The 22,406-nt window shown below is 49.4% G+C and overlaps 1 protein-coding gene across 1 annotated transcript; it reads left to right on the plus strand.

Moving 5' to 3' along the window:
* Positions 1–4,438: 4,438 nt before the first annotated feature.
* On the plus strand, positions 4,439–19,560 carry LOC139404666 (LIM domain only protein 7-like; the record flags this gene model as incomplete). Its single annotated transcript, XM_071147271.1, has 15 exons — positions 4,439–4,550; positions 5,887–6,048; positions 7,223–7,284; positions 7,402–7,465; positions 8,162–8,221; positions 9,597–9,622; positions 9,767–9,874; positions 11,140–11,510; positions 11,902–11,946; positions 12,520–12,575; positions 13,969–14,152; positions 14,402–14,665; positions 17,040–17,148; positions 19,002–19,104; positions 19,400–19,560. Coding segments are annotated over 15 exons (1,749 nt in total), but the record flags the coding sequence as incomplete, so codon positions are not given.
* Between the last annotated feature and the right edge of the window lie 2,846 nt (positions 19,561–22,406).

Below are 22,406 nucleotides of genomic sequence, written 5' to 3' on the forward strand. Positions count from 1 at the left end.
ATTTAACCAGGTCGGCCGGTTGAGAACAAGTTCTCATTTACAACTGCGACCTGGCCAAGATAAAGAAAAGCAGTGTGACACAACACAGAGTTACACATGGAGTAAACAAACGTAGTCAATAACACAATAGGAAAGTCAGTGTTTGCACATGAGGTAGGACAAGGGAGGGAAAGCAATGAGGAGGCCATTGTGGTGAAAAAATTACAATATAGCAATTACACTGGAGTGGTAGATGTTGCAGAAGATAAATGTGCAAGTAGAGATACTGGGGTGCAAAGGAGCATAATAACAATTTGGGGATGAGGTAGTTGGTTGGGCTATTTACAGATTGGCTGTGTAGAGGTGAGCTGCTCTGACAGCTGATGCTTAAAGTTAGTGAGGGAGATATGAGTCTCCAGCTTCAATGATTTTTGCAGTTCGTTCCAGTCATTGGCAGAGGAGAACTGGAAGGAAAGGCGGCCAAAGGAGGAATTGGCTTTGGGAATGACCAGTGAGATATACCTGCTGGAGTGCGTGCTATGGGTGGTTGCTGCTATGGTGACCAGTGAGCTGAGATAAGGCAGGGCTTTACCTAGCATAGACTTATAGATGACCTGGAGCAAGTGGGTTTGGTGACAAATATGTAGCGAGGGCCTGCCAACGAGAGCGTACAGGTCGCAGTGGTGTGTAGTACTGCGAGTGGTGCAGTGGTGTGTAGTACTATATGGGGCTTTGGTGACAAAACGGATGGCACTGTGAACGACTGCACCCAATCTGCTGACTAGAGTGTTGGAGACTTTTGTAAATGACATCAACGAAGTCAAGGATTGGTAGGATAGTCAGTTGTACGAGGGTATGTTTGGCAGCATGAGTGAAGGACGCTTTGTTGCGATATAGGAAGCCGGTTCTAGATTTAATTTTGGATTGGAGATGTTTAATGTGAATCTGGAAGGAGAGTTTAGTCTAACCAGACATCTAGGTATTTGTAGTTGGTATTTGGTAGACATATATTTGTAGACATATTCTAAGTCAAAACCGTCCAGAGTAGTGATGCTAGACGGGCGGGCAGCGATCGGTTGAAGAGCATGCATTTAGTTTTACTTGCATTTAAGAGCAGTTGGAGGCCACGGAAGGAGAGTTGTATAGCATTGAAGCTCGTCTGGAGGTTAGTTAACAGTGTCCAACGAAGGGCCAGAGGTAAACAGAATGTTGTCGTCTGAGTCAAGGTGGATCAGAGAATAACCAGCAGCAAGAGCGACATCATTGATATATACAGAGAAGAGAGTCGGCCCGAGAAATTAACCCTGTGGCACCCCCATACAGACTGCCAGAGGTCCGGACAACAGACCCTCCGATTTGACACACTGAACTCTATCAGAGAAGTAGTTGGTGAACCAGGCGAGGCAGTCATTTGAGAAACCAGGGCTGTTGAGTCTGCCAATAAGAATGTGGTGATTGACAGAGTCGAAAGCCTTGGCCAGGTCAATGAATACGGCTGCACAGTTCTCTTATCGATGGCGGTTATGATATCGTTTAGGACTTTGAGCGTGGCTGAGGTGCACCCGTGACCGGGGAAGGTACAGTGGGATTCTAAATGGTTGGTGATCTGTTTGTTACTTGGCTTTCGAAGACCTTCGAGAGGCAGGGTAGGATGGATATATCAGAATCAGTTTGGGTCTAGTGTCTCCCCCTTTGAAGAGGGGGATGACTGCGGGATCTTTGGGGATCTCAGACGATATGAAAGAGGTTGAAAAGGCTAGTAATAGGGGTGGCAACAATTTCGGCAGATAATTTTAGAACGAAGGGGTCCAGATTGTCTAGCCCGGCTGATTTGTAGGGGTCCAGATTTTGCAGCTCTTTCAGAACATCCGCTTTATGGGTGATGGGGAAATGTGGAGGCTTGGGCTAGTTGCTGTGGGGGATGTAGAGCTGTTGACCAGAATAGGGGTAGCCAGGTGGAAAGCATGGCCAGCTGTAGAAAAATGCTTATTGAAATTCTCTATCGTAGTGTTATCGGCGGTGACTGTCTTTCCTAGCCTCAGTGCAGCTGCATGGATTTTAGGTTCCCCTGAACTTTTTCAGAGTTTGTGCTACAGGATGCTAATTTCTGATAAAAGCTAGCCTTTGCTTTCCTAACTGCCTGTGTATATTGGTTCTTAACTTCCCTGAAAAGTTGTATATCACGGGGGCTATTCGATGCTAATGCAGTACGCCACAGGATGTTTTTGTGCTGGTCAAGGGCAGTCAGGTCTGGCGTGAACCAAGGGCTATATCTGTTCCTAGTTTTAATTTTTTTTTTTTAATGGGGCATGCTTATTTAAGTTGGTAAGGAATGTATTTTTAAAGAATAACCAGGTATCCTCTACTGACGGGTTGAGGTCAATATCCTTACAGGAGACCCGGGCCAGGTCGATTAGAAAAACCTGCTCACAGAAGTATTTCAGGGAGCGTTTGACAGTGATGAGTGGAGGTCGCTTGACTGCAGACCCATTACGGACGCAGGCAATGAGGCAGTGGTCACTGAGATCCCTGGTTGAAGACAGTAGAGATATTTAGTGAGCAGGTTGGTCAGGATATCTATGAGGGTGCCTGTGTTTACGGATTTGGGGTTGCACCTTGTAGGTTAATTGATCATTTGTGTAAGATTGAGGGTATCTAGTTTAGGACGGCCGGGGGTGTTGAGCATGTCCCAGTTTAGGTCACCTAACAGTACGAGCTCTGAAGATAGATGGGGGGGGGGAAATCAATTCACATATGGTGTCCAGAGCACAGCTGGGGGCAGAAGGTGGTCTATATAGCAGCAACGGTGAGAGACTGGTTTCTGAAAAGGTGGATTTTTAAAAGTAGAAGCTTGAATTATTTGGGCACAGACCTGGATAGCATGACAGAACTCTAGGCTATATCTGCAGCAGGTTGCAACTCCGCCCCCTTTGGCAGTTCTATCTTGTCGGAAAATGTTATAGTTAGGGATGGAAATTTCAGGGTTTGTCTTCCTAAGCCAGGATTGACACGGCTAGGACATCAGGGTTGGCAGAGTGCTGAAGCAGCGAATAAAACAAACCTAGGGAGGAGGCTTCTGATAACATGCATGAAACCAAGGCTTTTACTGTTACAGAAGTCAACAAATAAGAGCACCTGGGGAATGGGAGTGGAGCTAGGGGCTGTAGGGCCTGGGTTAACCTCTCTGATCTCCCCATCCCGGATCCGGTATCGTGAATACAGACTCAAGCTCATTACCATAACGCAACGTTAACTATTCATGAAAATCGCAAATGAAATAAATATGCCATCTCTCAAGCTTAGCCTTTTGTAAACAACACTGTCATCTCAGATTTTCAAAATATGCTTCTCAACCATAGGAAAACAATCATTTGTGTAAAAGTAGCTAGCTAGTGTAGCATTTAGCGTTAGCATTAGCGTTAGCATCCAGCACGCAACATTTCAACAAAAACATAAAATCCTTAAAATAAAATCATTTACCTTTGAAGAACTTCGGATGTTTTCAATGAGGAGACTCTCAGTTAGATAGCAAATGCTCAGTTTTTTCCAAAAATATTCTTTGTGTATTAGAAATAGCTCCGTTTTGTACATCACATTTGGCTACAAAAAAACCCAGAAAATTCAGTCCTCAAAACGCGAACTTTTTTCCAAATTAACTCCATAATATCGACTGAAAACATGGCAAACGTGGTTTAGAATCAATCCTCAAGGTGTTTTTCACATATCTCTTCGATGATATATCGTTCGTGGAAGCCTGGTTTCTCTCCTCAATCAAATGGAAAAATACTTGCACTTGGCTTTGCGCACCAGTTTCGACGCAGAACACCAGGCGGACACTTGGAAAATGTAGTCTCTTATGGTCAATCTTCCAATGATATGCCTACACATGCGTCACAATGCTGCCGACATCTTGGGGAAACGGCAGAAGGTCTAAGCTTATTCCTGTCGCATTCACAGCCATATAAGGAGACATTAGAAAACAGAGCTTCAGAAATTCTGCTCATTTCCTGTTTGACGTTTCATCTTGGTTTCGCCTGTAGAATGAGTTCTGGGGCACTTACAGACAATATCTTTGCAGATTCTGAAACTTCAGAGTGTTTTCTTTCAAAAACTGAATATACATAGTCGAGCATCTTTTCGTGACAAAATATTGCGCTTAAAAACGGGAACGTTTTTTATCCAAAAATGAAATAGCGCCCCTAGAGATCCAACAGGTTAACCTCTACATCACTAGAGGAGGAGTAGGGTAAGGGTTTGGCTAAAGGCTATAAGAACTGGTCGTCTAGTGTGTTCGGAACAGAGAGTAAAAGGAGCAGGTTTCTGGGAGCTGAAGAATAGATTCAAGGCATAATGTACAGACAAGGATTGAAGGATTGAACCTGTGTGTGCCGGGGGGGGGGGTCTGGTTTCGTGGCACATCGAATCTCCAGGTGTCACCTTCACCTTGTCTCCTCCTCAGGTACGTCACAGTGACAGAGTGAGTCTTACCTTGAAGATTAACAGTCGACCACACTTTGGTTTCAACACTCACTGGGACTCGACAGGTGCAAGAGTCGGAGGCATCCAACCAGGTGAGAGTTGACTTCACCTCTCCCCTCCTTCAGGAATGGATGGGGACACCTATGTACCGTGTTGTTGTTAGCATTGGTTGTAATCCAATAAGAGTTTACCAAAGTAGGTCAACAGAAATGTAGCAACAGCAGTAAGAATTGGATGAATAGAAGTTTGAACAAACAGATTAATATCTTTTTTGGGGGGATATGTTTTAGTCTAAAGGTGTCTTGGTGCTAGAAACGGTTGAATTGACCGTGGCTGGGTCGTTAGTAATGACACAGTGGTTGTTCCACCGATGTCCATTACCTACAGTATAGGGAGATATTCATGAATATTTAAACAGACCTGTGAGAGGTGTGACTTACCCTGCAACAGAGACCTAGTCAGAACCACTCTGGATATCTGTACTCAGGAGATCGACAACCTTATCCTGTTCCTCTGGGTCGGTCAGGTGTGACTGGAAATACCATCTACTGCTGTCCTGTAGCTCCTCTCTCTCTCTCCTGCTGTCCTGTAGCTCCTCTCTCTCTCTCCTGCTGTCCTGTAGCTCCTCTCTCTCTCTCCTGCTGTCCTGTAGCTCCTCTCTCTCTCTCTCCTGCTGTCCTGTAGCTCCTCTCTCTCTCTCTCCTGCTGTCCTGTAGCTCCTCTCTCTCTCTCTCTCCTGCTGTCCTGTAGCTCCTCTCTCTCTCTCTCTCGTGCTGTCCTGTAGCTCCTCTCTCTCTCTCTCTCCTGCTGTCCTGTAGCTCCTCTCTCTCTCTCTCTCTCTCCTGTAGCTCCTCTCTCTCTCTCTCTCTCTCCTGTAGCTCCTCTCTCTCTCTCTCTCTCCTGCTGTCCTGTAGCTCCTCTCTCTCTCTCTCTCTCTCCTGCTGTCCTGTAGCTCCTCTCTCTCTCTCTCTCTCTCCTGCTGTCCTGTAGCTCCTCTCTCTCTCTCTCTCTCTCTCCTGCTGTCCTGTAGCTCCTCTCTCTCTCTCTCTCTCTCCTGCTGTCCTGTAGCTCCTCTCTCTCTCTCTCTCTCTCCTGCTGTCCTGTAGCTCCTCTCTCTCTCTCTCTCTCCTGCTGTCCTGTAGCTCCTCTCTCTCTCTCTCTCTCCTGCTGTCCTGTAGCTCCTCTCTCTCTCTCTCTCTCCTGCCGTCCTGTAGCTCCTCTCTCTCTCTCTCCTGCCGTCCTGTAGCTCCTCTCTCTCTCTCCTGCCGTCCTGTAGCTCCTCTCTCTCTCTCCTGCCGTCCTGTAGCTCCTCTCTCTCTCTCTCTCTCCTGCCGTGCTGTAGCTCCTCTCTCTCTCTCCTGCCGTCCTGTAGCTCCTGCTGGCCTGTAGCTTGCCTCAACATAGTGAAAGCCTCTCCTCTCCCTCCAGGTAGTCCTGCAGAGTTGTGCCAGCTCCGTGCAGGTGATGAGATAGTGTCTGTTGGTGGGCACAGGGTGGCAGAGATGAGCCACAGCCAGTGGAAGGGCATGATGACCTCTGCCCTGCAGAAAGGCAGTCTCACCATGGATGTACAGCGCTATGGTAACAACGGTGTGCGAAAGAGACTCCCCCTGACCTGCTGGGAGCTCTGTCTGTCCCTCACCACTTCCCCCCCTGACCTGCTGGGAGCTTTGTTTGTCCCTCACCACTTCTCCCCTCCTGACCTGCTGGGAGCTTTGTTTGTCCCTCACCACTTCTCCCCCCCTGACCTGCTGGGAGCTTTGTTTGTCCCTCACCACTTCTCCCCCCCTGACCTGCTGGGAGCTTTGTTTGTCCCTCACCACTTCTCCCCCCCTGACCTGCTGGGAGCTTTGTTTGTCCCTCACCACTTCTCCCCCCCTGACCTGCTGGGAGCTTTGTTTGTCCCTCACCACTTCCCCCCCCCTGACCTGCTGGGAGCTTTGTTTGTCCCTTACCACTCCCCCCCCCCCCCCCCCTGACCTGCTGGGAACTCTGTCTGTCCCTTACCACTTGCCGTCCTGTAGTGTTTACTGATTTTGTGAATCAATGTTTGTAAACCCTGTGGGACCGGGCCTGTGTTGTGACGGACTGGGTCAGAGGCCCCTGTGGGACCGGGCCTGTGTTGTGACGGACTGGGTCAGAGGCCCCTGTGGGACCGGGCCTGTGTTGTGACGGACTGGGTCAGCTGCCCTGTGGGACCGGGCCTGTGTTGTGACGGACTGGGTCAGAGCCCCTGTGGGACCGGGCCTGTGTTGTGACGGACTGGGTCAGAGGCCCTGTGGGACCGGGCCTGTGTTGTGACGGACTGGGTCAGAGCCCCTGTGGGACCGGGCCTGTGTTGTGACGGACTGGGTCAGAGGCCCTGTGGGACCGGGCCTGTGTTGTGACGGACTGGGTCAGAGGCCCCTGTGGGACCGGGCCTGTGTTGTGTCGGACTGGGTCAGAGGCCCTGTGGGACCGGGCCTGTGTTGTGACGGACTGGGTCAGAGGCCCCTGTGGGACCGGGCCTGTGTTGTGACGGACTGGGTCAGCTGCCCTGTGGGACCGGGCCTGTGTTGTGACGGACTGGGTCAGAGGCCCTGTGGGACCGGGCCTGTGTTGTGACGGGCTGGGTCAGAGGCCCCTGTGGGACCGGGCCTGTGTTGTGTCGGACTGGGTCATAGGCCCTGTGGGACCGGGCCTGTGTTGTGACGGACTGGGTCAGAGGCCCTGTGGAACCGGGCCTCGATCATCCATCTGACCAGTGGTGCTCTGACACTTACAGGTCCAACTGACACCAGCAGAGATGCAACGATGATGAAACTGGCCCAGATCAACGGACAAGAGGTCAATGTGTGACACTACTTTTTCTTACGATCAGTGTTGACATCTCTAACGCATTTACTGACATGATTTGAGTGATGAAGGAAACCGGTTAGTAAATCTCATTGTCTTTTCCCTTAGGTGCTGACCTCTAAGAGCAGTAAGAGAGGTTTTCAGGACGATCCCCTGACTATCAGAAGTAAAGGTAATGAATGAATTGACTGGGACTTGACAGTGCCTTCAGGAAGTATTCACACCCCTTGACTTTGTCCACATTTTGTTAGTCTGAAATCCGAGAGGGAAAGCTGATCGTCTGCTTCCACTGGGAGAGGAACAATTTTCCAAATGACAATAACCTAAGGCCAAATGTAGACTGGAGTTGCTTACCAAGACGGAATGTTCCGGACTAGCTTAAAGTTTTGACTTAAATCAGCTGGAAAATATATGGCAAGACTTAAATGATTGTCTATCAATGATCAACAACCAGCTTGAATTTAAATAATGTACATATATTGTGAAATCCAGGTGTGTAAATCTCTTACTCACAGCTGTAATCGCTAACAAAGGTGACTCTAACATGAACTGACTCAGGGGTGTGAATACTTACGGAAATGAGATTTCTGCATTACAGTTACAAACATTTCTAAAAACACTGTCATTATGGGGTTTGTGTGTGTGTGAGATCTATTTTGTCCATTTTGAATTCAGGCTGTAACACAACAAAATGTGGAATAAGTCCAGGAGTAAGAATAACTTTGAAGACGATGTATCTTTTGAAATGACTCAAGATTTTGTTTTTTTGCTGTTTCCTGGTAGTTCCCGGATGTTACTCTACGGAAACTCAGTTACTCTCTCACTTCCTCTTCTCTTTCACACTTCCTGTTTCCCCCCCTATGTGTAGAACATGATCTGATTGTTTTGAAAACCCAGAAAAGGAGAGCAGAGTTCTTTAATCAGGAAGGTAACAGTCAATGTTAATGTCTGTCGCCAGGCTTCGTTGTTGTTGTTGTTGTTGTTGTTGGTTTATATTCAATTAGTCATTAAGCCGTTTATGCATTTGCTTTGTAGATTAAATCAACTCGGGCGATTGCTTGTTTGTCCTCGAATCTGCTGCTCATATATATATTTAACACAAATATAAACCCCAATGATTTTCGTGATGTTAGTTCATTAATTGGGCCCTAATCGATGGATTTCACATGACTGGGAATACAGAGATGGTTTTGTTGGTCACGTATACCTCATCTATAGCTGGAGACGGGACCGTTCCTGGTTACCCAGTCTGCTCCTGGTTACCCAGTCTGCTCCTGGTTACCCAGTCTGCTCCTGGTTACCCAGTCTGCTCCTGGTTACCCAGTCTGCTCCTGGTTAACCAGTCTGCTCCTGGTTAACCAGTCTGCTCCTGGTTACCCAGTCTGCTCCTGGTTACCCAGTCTGTTACTGTCGAGGGACCTCTCCTGGTAGTGTCATAATGCAGTTTTTTCCTCTCAGCCTCACCAGGAGTCAGCTCTATGGTCTACCTGTGTGGTGAGTGTGTGTGTGTGTGTGTGTGTGTTCAGCCTCACCAGGAGTCAGCTCTATGGTCTACCTGTGTGTGTGTGTGTTCAGCCTCACCAGGAGTCAGCTCTATGGTCTACCTGTGTGTGTGTGTTCAGCCTCACCAGGAGTCAGCTCTATGGTCTACCTGTGTGTGTGTGTGTTCAGCCTCACCAGGAGTCAGCTCTATGGTCTACCTGTGTGTGTGTGCAGTGCTCTGAAGTTGACGCAACAACACTCCAGTATCTGGACCATCTCTTCCAAGCAGCTCTGTGATTCGTTGATTACTACCTAGTCAGTGTGTGTGAATGTCAGCTGATTGGAGCTGTGGTTTGAGATCATCCAGAAGGGTGATCTTTGGTTTGCAGTGCTCCCTGATTCCTTCAGAAGGCTCTATTGGGGCCTTGGTTTGCAGTGCTCCCTGATTCCTTCAGAAGGCTCTATTGGGTGCTTGGTTTGCAGTGCTCTCTGATTCATTCAGAAGGCTCTATTGGGTCCTTGGTTTGCAGTGCTCCCTGATTCCTTCAGAAGGCTCTATTGGGTGCTTGGTTTGCAGTGCTCCCTGATTCCTTCAGAAGGCTCTATTGGGTGCTTGGTTTGCAGTGCTCCCTGATTCCTTCAGAAGGCTCTATTGGGTGCTTGGTTTGCAGTGCTCTGATTAAATCACAAATAGAATGATGATAAATGTTGTGATATTAAAAGTGAGCCCGATTTGAGGAAACATTTATTCTCACATTGGCTGACTGTTAAAACACACCCTCTCCCCCTCTTTTCTCCCCCCCCCCCCCCCTCTCTGTTAGGAGGATCGGCGTCGGCGATATCTGATGTAAGTCATAGGAACAAGATAGGGGAACACTGGCTCTTAAGGGTGTGTGTGTGTGTTGTGACTGAGTAGTGGGGGGGGGGGGGGTTATTGTGACTGAGTAATGGGGGGGTGTTGTGAAGGGTAATATTCTGGGATGTCCTCCAGCTCCAGGTGCCGTCCCTCAGCACCTCCCCCTCCAGTTGGTCCTGGGACCCCGAGGAAGAGAGGAGGCGGCAGGAGAAGTGGCAGGAGGAGCAGGAGCGCCTCCTACAGGTCAGGAAGACATACATCTCTCTTAGTCTGGAACCACACTGAGTAAAGCCCACTTAGCCTGGAACCACACTGGGCAAATACCACTTAGCCTGGAACCACACTGAGAAAATACCACTTAGTCTGGAACCACACTGGGCAAATACCACTTAGCCTGGAACCACACTGGGCAAATACCACTTAGCCTGGAACCACACTGACTAAATACCACTTAGCCTGGAACCACACTGGGCAAATACCACTTAGCCTGGAACCACACTGACTAAATACCACTTAGCCTGGAACCACACTGACTAAATACCACTTAGCCTGGAACCACACTGACTAAATACCACTTAGCCTGGAACCACACTGACTAAATACCACTTAGCCTGGAACCACACTGACTAAATACCACTTAGCCTGGAACCACACTGACTAAATACCACTTAGCCTGGAACCACACTGAGCAAATACCACTTAGCCTGGAACCACACTGAGCAAATACCACTTAGCCTGGAACCACACTGAGCAAATACCACTTAGCCTGGAACCACACTGAGCAAATACCACTTAGCCTGGAACCACACTGAGCAAATACCACTTAGCCTGGAACCACACTGAGCAAATACCACTTAGCCTGGAACCACACTGAGCAAATACCACTTAGCCTGGAACCACACTGAGCAAATACCACTTAGCCTGGAACCACACTGAGCAAATACCACTTAGCCTGGAACCACACTGAGCAAATACCACTTAGCCTGGAACCACACTGAGCAAATACCACTTAGCCTGGAACCACACTGAGCAAATACCACTTAGCCTGGAACCACACTGAGCAAATACCACTTAGCCTGGAACCACACTGGGCAAATACCACTTAGCCTGGAACCACACTGACTAAATACCACTTAGCCTGGAACCACACTGACTAAATACCACTTAGCCTGGAACCACACTGACTAAATACCACTTAGCCTGGAACCACACTGACTAAATACCACTTAGCCTGGAACCACACTGACTAAATACCACTTAGCCTGGAACCACACTGACTAAATACCACTTAGCCTGGAACCACACTGAGCAAATACCACTTAGCCTGGAACCACACTGAGCAAATACCACTTAGCCTGGAACCACACTGAGTAAATGGTGACTTCAGTGTGGAACTGCTATCATTGGAACTGTTGGTGTCTTATGATAAAAGCACCAATTCTGGGCTAAACTTACCCGTAGTCTCAGAGGAAGCTGATTGGACAGTTGTCTTGTGTGATGTTGTACAGGAGAAGTACCGTCAGGACCAGGAGAGGCTGGATGCTGAGTGGCAACAGGCCCAGGAGGAGGCAGGGGCGGAGAGATACAGGCAGGCTGAGGTGACCCCTGATCCTCTACCGTCCAGATGCATCGTGGGATATGTAGTCCCTTGTGTCAAATCATCCACACCGAACATGGAGAGCTCAGGAGAGATGACCAATGGGATCGCTGGCCTTGCCAGTCCTCAGCCAGTCTTGAGCCAGCCAATGGCCCCTGTTGCCCATGTGGCATCCAATCAAAAGGAAGTTGTTTTTGACGGGGGAAGAAGGGAGGAGCCTCGTCCTCAAGAAGGGAGGAACCTGGAAGAGGAGACTGATGAAGTGGCAGAAGGAGATAAGTGGTGAGGAAGACCACACCTTGGTTACTATTTAGTTCTGGTGATGTGTTTAAAGGCGTCCCTCTGCCCAGTGCATTGTGGGTTGTGGGTCAATTGTGGGTCAATTGACTTATCTACAAATAATGACTAGTTTATGATTTCAATGTGATTTGTGGACCAGTCAGTCACAACCTTGCTGGTTTCTGTCAAACAAGCTGGCTGCTGTCTGCAAATTGACTCTTCTGTCCTCTCGCTCTGTCCTCTCGCTCTGTCCTCTTGCCTTCTCGCCCTGCCCTCTGTCCTCTGTCCTCTCGCCCTGCCCTCTGTCCTCTCGCTCTGTCCTCTCGCCCTGCCCTCTGTCCTCTCGCCCTGCCCTCTGTCCTCTCACCCTCTCACCCTCCTCTGCTGCCTCCAGGTCTGGGGACTCCTATGGTTTCACCCAGCTATCTATAGCTGACAGGTCAGTCAGTACTAGAGACTCCTATGGTTTCACCAAGCTAGGGGGCTTGGGAGTGCACCTTTGATCACAAACTGTAAATGAATCGTGTGATATTTGTATGACTAGTTGTGCTCAGTGTTTGTATGTGTGTGTACTGCAGGGTGTTGTCTTGTATAACCTGACAGACTTGTGTGTGAGTACTGCAGGGTGTTGTCGTGTGTGTGTACTGCAGGGTGTTGTCGTGTGTGTGTGTGTGTACTGTAGGGTGTGGTCTTGTATAGCCTGACAGACGTGTGTGTGTGTGTGTGTGTGTACTGCAGGGTGTTGTCGTGTGTGTGAGTACTGCAGGGTGTTGTGTGTGTGTGTACTGCAGGGTGTTGTCGTGTGTGTGTGTGTGTGTGTGTACTGCAGGGTGTGGTCTTGTATGTGTGTACTGCAGGGTGTGTGTGTGTGTACTGCAGGGTGTTGTGTGTGTGTGTGTGTGTGTGTGTGTGTGTACTGCAGGGTGTGGTCTTGTGTGTGCGAGTACTGCAGGGTGTGGTGTGTGAGTACTGCAGGGTGTTGTATAACCTGACTTGTGTGTTTGTTGATCAGGATGAAATCCAAGTCCTCCCCATCGTTGGAGGGTTTCCACAGACAGGAGGTGAAAGGTCAGACTCTGCTGTTGACTGTCCCTCTGTTTAATGAGTGGGTTCCCCATTCCAAACCAGCCTTGATGTTGATGCACTTTACACCATGTTGGTCAAATCTAACCAGGCCTCATTTAGCCGAGGCCCAGGGAGACGGGGGTGGGGTGGGTAATGACTCTAACCAGGCCTCATTTAGCCGAGGCCCAGGGAGACGGGGTGCGTAATGACTCTAACCAGGCCTCATTTAGCTGAGGCCCAGGAAGACGGGGTGGGTAATGACTCTAACCAGTCCTCATTTAGCTGAGGCCCAGGGAGACGGGGTGGGTAATGACTCTAACCAGGCCTCATTTAGCTGAGGCCCAGGGAGACGGGGGTGGGGTGGGTAATGACTCTAACCAGTCCTCTCATTTAGCCGAGGCCCAGGGATACTGGGGTGGGTAATTACTCTAACCGGTCCTCTCATTTAGCCGAGGCCCAGGGATACTGGGGTGGGTAATTACTCTAACCGGTCCTCTCATTTAGCCGAGGCCCAGGGAGACGGGGGTGGGGTGGGTAATGACTCTAACCAGTCCTCTCATTTAGCCGAGGCCCAGTGATACAGGGGTGGGTAATTACTCTAACCAGTCCTCTCATTTAGCCGAGGCCCAGGGAGACGGGGTTGGGGTGTGTAATGACTCTAACCAGTCCTCTCATTTACCCTTGCCCAGGGAGACGGGGGTGGGGTGGGTAATGACTCTAACCAGTCCTCTCATTTAGCTGAGGCCCAGGGATACTGGGGTGGGTAATGACTAACCAGTCCTCATTTAGCCGAGGCCCAGGGATACTGGGGTGGGTAATGACTAACCAGTCCTCATTTAGCTGAGGCCCAGGGATACTGGGGTGGGTAATGACTAACCAGTCCTCATTTAGCCGAGGCCCAGGGATACTGGGGTGGGTAATGACTAACCAGTCCTCATTTAGCCGAGGCCCAGGGATACTGGGGTGGGTAATGACTAACCAGTCCTCTCATTTACCCTTGCCCAGGGAGACGGGGGTGGGGTGGGTAATGACTCTAACCAGTCCTCTCATTTAGCTGAGGCCCAGGGATACTGGGGTGGGTAATGACTAACCAGTCCTCATTTAGCTGAGGCCCAGGGATACTGGGGTGGGTAATGACTAACCAGTCCTCATTTAGCCGAGGCCCAGGGATACTGGGGTGGGTAATGACTAACCAGTCCTCATTTAGCCGAGGCCCAGGGTAATTACTCCTCACCTTTCTGTATTGTGATAGAGGGGATGTTTTCACCTATTGGTCGTTGGAATAATATTGTTCACTCATTGGACAATGCTCAAATGACTGTCCTTTTTATTGGTCTTTCTGTACGAACTATGATTGGTTATACCGTCGTGACTCTGCTCTCTGGTTGGTTATTAGGCGCTACCAGGGAGGTCGCTAGGAGGAAGCCTCCTCAGAGCATGTCGTTAGTAGAGGCTGAGAGGCAACAGATACTGGATGAGATGAGGAAGAGGACCGCTCTGCTGACCGACAACAGCTGGATACGACAACGCTCTACCTCTGACAACAGACAACCAACTAACCGGCGAGGGCCTATGAGGAGGTAGGAGGGGGGTTGGCAACCCATTAACCAGCGAGGGCCTATGAGGAGGTAGGAGGGGGGTTGGCAACCCATTAACCAACGAGGGCCTATGAGGAGGGGGGTTGGCAACCCATTAACCAGCGAGGGCCTATGAGGAGGTAGGAGGGGGGTTGTCTACCCAATAAGGAGGTAGGAGGGGAGTGTGCCATTTGGACCGTACCTCTCTCTACGTGACCTGTTATTTGACCTCTCCATCTGTCCTCTCGGCAGGTACGACTCTCTGGACAACCTTCCCTCTTCCGCCACCCTGCTCTCTAACCCCCAACGCCCCCACTCCTCCCTGGGTTTCTCCGCCCCGTACCGCCCCCCCTCCTCCCGGCACAGCATGGGTGTGGCCCTGGGGGGTTACTCCAACGGGACCCAGAAGCACAGCCCTACCTGGCCCCGCCCCTTCAGCACATCTTCCCCCCCGCCCAACACCGGAGAGGAACCCGCCACCGGCGAATCACGACCCGTCTCACAGCAGCACCACCGGTAATGGACCAATCAGGACTTGTGTTGTATGTTTAAAATGTACAGTGCATTTTGAAAGCGTTCAGAGCCCTTGACTTTGTTACATTACAGCCTTGTTCAAAAATGGATTAAATCGTTTTTTCCCCCCCTCATCCATCTACACACAATACCCCATAATGACATCACAATACCCCCATAATGACATCACAATACCCCCATAATGACATCACAATACCCCCATAATGACATCACAATACCCCCATAATGACATCACAATACCCCCATAATGACATCACAATACCCCATAATGACATCACAATACCCCCATAATGACATCACAATACCCCCATAATGACTAAACATTTTGTTCACGTTTATTAAAGACATTTACTTAAGTATTCAGACCCTTTTTTAATCAGTACTTTGTTGAAGGCATCTGTGGCAGCGATTACAGCCCTCGAGTCTTCTTGGGTATGACGAGAGAGCTGTCCCGAAGCCACTGCTGTGTTGTCTCGGCTGTGTGAACTTTCACTCCAGTCAGAGGTCCTGAGCACTTCGCTCCGTTCATCTTTCCCTCGATCCAGACTAGTCTCTCAGTCCCTGCCGTTGAAAAACATCCCCTCAGCATGATGCTGCCACCACCATGCTTCATTGTAGGGATGGTGCCAGGTTTCCTCCAGACGTGACGCTTGGCATTCAGGCCAAAGAGTTCAATCTTGGTTTCATCAGAACAGAGAATCTTGTTTCTCATGGTCAGAGTCCTTTAGGTGCCTTTTGGAAAAACTCCAAGCAGGCTGTCATGTGTCTTTCACTGAGGAGTGACTTCTGTCTGGCCATTCTACCATAAAGGCCTGAATGGTGGAGTGCTGCAGAGATGGGAGAACCTTCCAGAAGGACAACCATTTCCACAGAGGAACTCTGGAGCTCTGTCAGTGACTATCTGGTTCTTGGTTACCTCCCTGACCAAGGCCCTTCTCCCCCGATTGCTGAATTTGGCCGGGCTGCCAGCTCTAGGAAGAGTCTTGGTGGTTCCAAACTTCTTCCATTTAAGAATGATGGAGGTCACTGTGTTCTTGGGGACCTTCAATGCTGTGGGTACCCTTCTCCAGATCTGTGCCTCGACACAATCCTGTCTCGGAGCTCTACGGACAATTCCTTCGACCTCATGGCTTGCTTTTTGCTCTGACCTTATAGACAGGTGTCTTTCCAAATCATGTCCAATCTATTTAATTTACCACAGGTGAACTTCCAATCAACTTGTAGACAGATCTTTAGGATGATCAATAGAAACAGGATGCACCTGAGATCAATTTCAAGTCTCATAGCAAATTGTCTGAATACTTATGTAAATAAGGTGTTTCTGTGTTTGTAAAGTGTCTAAAAACTTGTGTTCACTTTGTCACTATGGGGTCTTGTGATGTCACTATGGGGTCTTGTGATGTCACTATGGGGTTTTGTGTTTAGATTGAGGAAGAAATCATGTTGGCAGGCTGTAAAAATGTGGATGAAGTCGAGGGGTGTGAACACTTTCCAAATCCACCATCTTTGAGTTTCAGTGCTGTAGTCTCCTTATATTGTCTGATCCCAGAGAGGAGAATGAGAGCATTAGTAACGAGGATGAATGCATGATAAACAGTCTCTGGAACAGAGAACAGGCTTCATACATATACAGTAAGTCATCATAATACATTAGAGACAAGGGACTTTGTGAAAATAAAAACCCAATTTCAGTTTTATCTTCCTGGTGAACTTGAAACTCATCGTCCAGCCGTATACCAAGGCATTAGTAGGACACCTTTTCAATGGATGTTCCCCCAGACCTTGTGGATCAGTCTGGTCCCTCTGATCCCCTTCTCTCTCATCTTACCCCCAGACCTTGTGGATCAGTCTGGTCCCTCTGATCCCCTTCTCTCTCATCTTAACCTCAGACCTTGTGGATCAGTCTGGTCCCTCTGATCCCCCTCTCTCTCATCTTACCCCCAGACCTTGTGGATCAGTCTGGTCCCTCTGATCCCCTTCTCTCTCATCTTACCCTCAGACCTTGTGGATCAGTCTGGTCCCTCTGATCCCCTTCTCTCTCATCTTACCCCCAGACCTTGTGGATCAGTCTGGTCCCTCTGATCCCCTTCTCTCTCATCTTAACCTCAGACCTTGTGGATCAGTCTGGTCCCTCTGATCCCCCTCTCTCTCATCTTACCCCCAGACCTTGTGGATCAGTCTGGTCCCTCTGATCCCCTTCTCTCTCATCTTACCCTCAGACCTTGTGGATCAGTCTGGTCCCTCTGATCCCCTTCTCTCTCATCTTACCCCCAGACCTTGTGGATCAGTCTGGTCCCTCTGATCCCCTTCTCATCCTGTTTCTTCCCGTGTGTTCCTGTTCCCTCTCTCCCTCCAGAGTGCTGACTTCTCGTCAGGTGTGTTCAGTGTGTGTGTGTCCTATGGGCAGAGGGGCTGCCATGGTCATTGAGACCCTGAACCTCTGCTTCCACCTGGCCTGTTTTCAGGTGAGAGTCTGGTCTGGACCTCCATTCACCTGGTAGAGGTCCTCTAAAAAAACCTGTCAGCACACTCAATCACCCTTCACAGCATGAGCTAATGGGCACTGTAGCTGACTGACTGGCTTCACCTGGGCACTGTAGCAGACTGACTGGCTTCACCTGGGCACCGTAGCAGACTGACTGACTGGTGTCACCTGGGCACCATAGCAGACTGACTGACTGGCTTCACCTGGGCACCGTAGCAGGCTGACTGACTGGCTTCACCTGGGCACTGTAGCAGACTGACTGACTGGCTTCACCTGGGCACTGTAGCAGACTGACTGACTGGTGTCACCTGGGCACCGTAGCAGACTGACTGACTGGTGTCACCTGGGCACCGTAGCAGACTGACTGACTGGTGTCACCTGGGCACCGTAGCAGACTGACTGACTGGTGTCACCTGGGCACCGTAGCAGACTGACTGACTGGTGTCACCTGGGCACCATAGCAGACTGACTGACTGGTGTCACCTGGGCACCGTAGCAGACTGACTGACTGGTGTCACCTGGGCACTGTAGCAGACTGACTGACTGGCTTCACCTGGGCACTGTAGCAGACTGGCTGACTGGCTTCACCTGGGCACTGTAGCAGACTGGCTGACTGGCTTCACCTGGGCACTGTAGCAGACTGACTGACTGGCTTCACCTGGGCACTGTAGCAGACTGACTGGCTTCACCTGGGCACTGTAGCAGACTGACTGGCTTCACCTGGGCACTGTAGCAGACTGGCTGACTGGCGTCACCTGGGCACTGTAGCAGACTGACTGACTGGCTTCACCTGGGCACTGTAGCAGGCTGGCTGGCTGGTGTCACCTGGGCTCTGTAGCAGACTGGCTGACTGGCTTCACCTGGGCACTGTAGCAGACTGACTGGCTTCACCTGGGCACTGTAGCAGACTGACTGGCTTCACCTGGGTACTGTAGCAGACTGACTGGCTTCACCTGGGCACTGTAGCAGACTGACTGACTGGCTTCACCTGGGCACTGTAGCAGACTGACTGACTGGCTTCACCTGGGCACTGTAGCAGACTGACTGACTGGCTTCACCTGGGCACTGTAGCAGACTGACTGGCTTCACCTGGGCACTGTAGCAGACTGGCTGGCTGGCGTCACCTGGGCACTGTAGCAGACTGGCTGACTGGCGTCACCTGGGCACTGTAGCAGACTGGCTGACTGGCGTCACCTGGGCACTGTAGCAGACTGGCTGACTGGCTTCACCTGGGCACTGTAGCAGACTGGCTGACTGGCTTCACCTGGGCACTGTAGCAGACTGACTGACTGGCTTCACCTGGGCACTGTAGCAGACTGACTGGCTGTCTTCACCTGCTTATCTTCTTCCATGACAGAATACATGTCCTGCTTCTGCTCTCAGTTTCTGTTCTAACTGAATGGAGGGTTGTTGACGTCTGACAGGAATCCATGAGGTGTCACTTTTCTTTGGGGGTTTCCTTGGTTTCTCCCTGCCTCACCGTCTTAACTCTCTGGTTATGCTAACTCTCTCTCTGTGGTGGTAGGGCTGGTAATGCTAACTCTCTCTCCACGGTGGTAGGGCTGGTAATGCTAACACTCTCTCCACGGTGCTAGGGCTGGTAATGCTAACTCTCTCTCTCCACGGTGCTAGGGCTGGTAATGCTAACTCTCTCTCTCCGCGGTGGTAGGGCTGGTACTCTCTCCGCGGTGGTAGGGCTGGTACTCTCTCTCCGCGGTGGTAGGGCTGGTACTCTCTCCACGGTGGTAGGGCTGGTAATCACTGGTTGAATGACGCTAATCAGTGTTTTAGTTGATTCTCCTGATTCACAGTCCATCTTCTCCTCTCCCTCAGTGTGTGGACTGCAGGTGCCGACTTGGAGGGTCAGAGGTCAGAGCCCAGATCAGAATCAGCAACGGGAAGCCTTACTGTGACCCCTGCTACATCCGACTCAAGTGTAAGTCATTTATACAGAACATAAAGGAGTCCGATAAGAATCCCCCCCCCCCCCCCCATATGTATCCAGGTCATTTTACCCTGCTGGCCCGTTCTACTGGTCCACCTGCTCGGTCGCTGCACCTTTTTAATGAGAACATACCTGACAAGAATATGATGAATGTCTTTTTAGAGAAGACGGGCCTGTCATTCTGGAAGTCCTGTCCTAGTACTCTGTAATTAGATGATGTGTCATTACTACATCAGATGTTTTATTAGATCAGACATAATCAAATGTTCTCTTATCAACCTTTCAGCACACCTTGCCACCTCCCTGTGACCAGAATGCATTGCAGCAGATTGAGGAAGAGACGACGACAGCATCAACCTCAAACACGACGGTGGAGATCTTGACTATGACCTCGTGTTGACCACGTATTTAGAGCTGGTTGACCTTTCTTTTAGGGAACAATGTACCGATTTATACTATTGGCTTGTGACTCAAATGGCTTCCTATTCCCTACATAGTGCACTACTACCCATAGGGCTCTGGTCAAAAGTAGTGCACTATGTAGGGAATAGGGGGCCGTTTGGGACATGTCTCAAAGATTCAGTTTTGGTTTTCTTCCTAGTTAATTAACTACTGTACATGTCGACATACCCTATGTCTCTGACTAAGAATCAGTTTTGGCGTTCCTCCTAGTTAATTAACTACTGTACATGTCCACATACCCTATGTCTCTGACTAAGATGCAGTTTTGGTGTTCTTCCTAGTTAATTAACTACTGTACACGTCTGTAGCTTTTAATATGCAATCGATGGCTATCCACAACAATAGCTGGACACGTGTAGTTAAGAGCTATAGGGAGTTTTAAATCACAATTGGGATTTGTTTTTTCTTGTTGATGAAGTAAATTGATAAATGAGGCTCTATTAAATGAGTCTAATAAATGTGAGTGTTGTATTTGACATACTTCTCTGTTTCTTTCTTTGTCGACAATCTCTAAAAAAAAAAAAAAAGTTAGATTTATTTTGTTTGGTTGAACTATGTTATTAAGATTTATTTTTGTATTTTCATTTTTTGAGATGTCTAAAATATTAGTAGCTCAAACAAGTGTTAGAAAAAGGACTTCTCCACATGTTGTTGGTCACGTGGCTGAAACGCTGCGGTTGGTGGACTCTGGAAGCAGGGAGGCTTGTTGTATGACTCACTGGTGTATAAAGGGGCCTCGTTTTAAAAGGAATTTACCCTCTAAACTGTTTCATGTTTGTAAATAAAAAGGACCAGGTGTTGAGCATTTAATCTGTGTATTCTAAATACGGACAGTGACTATCGGGGCGGCAGTGCAGCCTAGTGGTGAGAGTGTAGAGGAGGCAGGTAGCTTAGTGGTTAGAGTGTAGAGGAGGCAGGTAGCCTAGTGGATAGAGTGTAGAGGAGGCAGGTAGCCTAGTGGTTAGAGTGTAGAGGAGGCAGGTAGCCTAGTGGATAGAGTGTAGAGGAGGCAGGTAGCTTAGTGGTTAGAGTGTAGAGGAGGCAGGTAGCCTAGTGGATAGAGTGTAGAGGAGGCAGGTAGCCTAGTGGTTAGAGTGTAGAGGAGGCAGGTAGCCTAGTGGTTAGAGCGTTGGACTAGAAACCAAAAGGTTGCAAGATCGAATCCCTGAGCTGACAAGTGGCAACATCGTTCCTTCTGCCCCTGAACAGGCGGTTAACCCACTGTTCCCCGCTAGGCTGTCATTGAAAATAAGGATTTGTTCTTAACTGACTTGCTGAGTTAAATAAAGGTTAAATTGGACAGGGATGTCCCTTTAGGTTGTCATGGCTGTGTTTCACCACTAGATGGCAGTTTCTTATTAATTTTACTTTAGGTTGTCATGGCTGTGTTTCACCACTAGATGGCAGTTTCTTATTAATTTTACTTTAGGTTGTCATGGCTGTGTTTCACCACTAGATGGCAGTTTCTTATTAATTTTACTTTACCTTAATTTAACTCGGCAAGTGAGTTAAGAACAAATTCTTATTTTCAATGACAGCCTACTGGGGAAAAGTGGGTTAACCACCTGTTCAGGGGCAGAAAGACAGGGTTAGACCCCATCTGGTCTATAGTAGTGGACCACTACCCCGTCTGGTCTATAGTAGTGGACCACTACCCCGTCTGGTCTATAGTAGTGGACCACTACCCCGTCTGGTCTATAGTAGTGGACCACTACCCTGTCTGGTCTATAGTAGTGGACCACTACCCTGTCTGGTCTATAGTAGTGGACCACTACCCTGTCTGGTCTATAGTAGTGGACCACTACCCTGTCTGGTCTATAGTAGTGGACCACTACCCTGTCTGGTCTGGTCTATAGTAGTGGACCACTACCCTGTCTGGTCTATAGTAGTGGACCACTACCCTGTCTGGTCTATAGTAGTGGACCACTACCCTGTCTGGTCTGGTCTATAGTAGTGGACCACTACCCCGTCTGGTCTATAGTAGTGGACCACTACCCTGTCTGGTCTATAGTAGTGGACCACTACCCTGTCTGGTCTGGTCTATAGTAGTGGACCACTACCCCGTCTGGTCTATAGTAGTGGACCACTACCCCGTCTGGTCTGGTCTATAGTAGTGGACCACTACCCTGTCTGGTCTGGTCTATAGTAGTGGACCGCTACCCTGTCTGGTCTATAGTAGTGGACCACTACCCTGTCTGGTCTGGTCTATAGTAGTGGACCACTACCCCGTCTGGTCTATAGTAGTGGACCACTACCCCGTCTGGTCTATAGTAGTGGACCACTACCCTGTCTGGTCTATAGTAGTGGACCACTACCCCGTCTGGTCTATAGTAGTGGACCACTACCCTGTCTGGTCTGTTCTATAGTAGTGGACCACTACCCCGTCTGGTCTGGTCTATAGTAGTGGACCACTACCCCGTCTGGTCTATAGTAGTGGACCACTACCCCGTCTGGTCTATAGTAGTGGACCACTACCCCGTCTGGTCTATAGTAGTGGACCACTACCCCGTCTGGTCTATAGTAGTGGACCACTACCCCGTCTGGTCTGGTCTATAGTAGTGGACCACTACCCCGTCTGGTCTGGTCTATAGTAGTGGACCACTACCCCGTCTGGTCTATAGTAGTGGACCACTACCCCGTCTGGTCTATAGTAGTGGACCACTACCCCGTCTGGTCTATAGTAGTGGACCACTACCCCGTCTGGTCTATAGTAGTGGACCACTACCCTGTCTGGTCTGGTCTATAGTAGTGGACCACTACCCTGTCTGGTCTGGTCTATAGTAGTGGACCACTACCCTGTCTGGTCTGGTCTATAGTAGTGGACCACTACC

This window comes from Oncorhynchus clarkii, unplaced genomic scaffold, assembly GCF_045791955.1.
Source record: "Oncorhynchus clarkii lewisi isolate Uvic-CL-2024 unplaced genomic scaffold, UVic_Ocla_1.0 unplaced_contig_8679_pilon_pilon, whole genome shotgun sequence".
Lineage (NCBI taxonomy): Eukaryota > Metazoa > Chordata > Actinopteri > Salmoniformes > Salmonidae > Oncorhynchus > Oncorhynchus clarkii.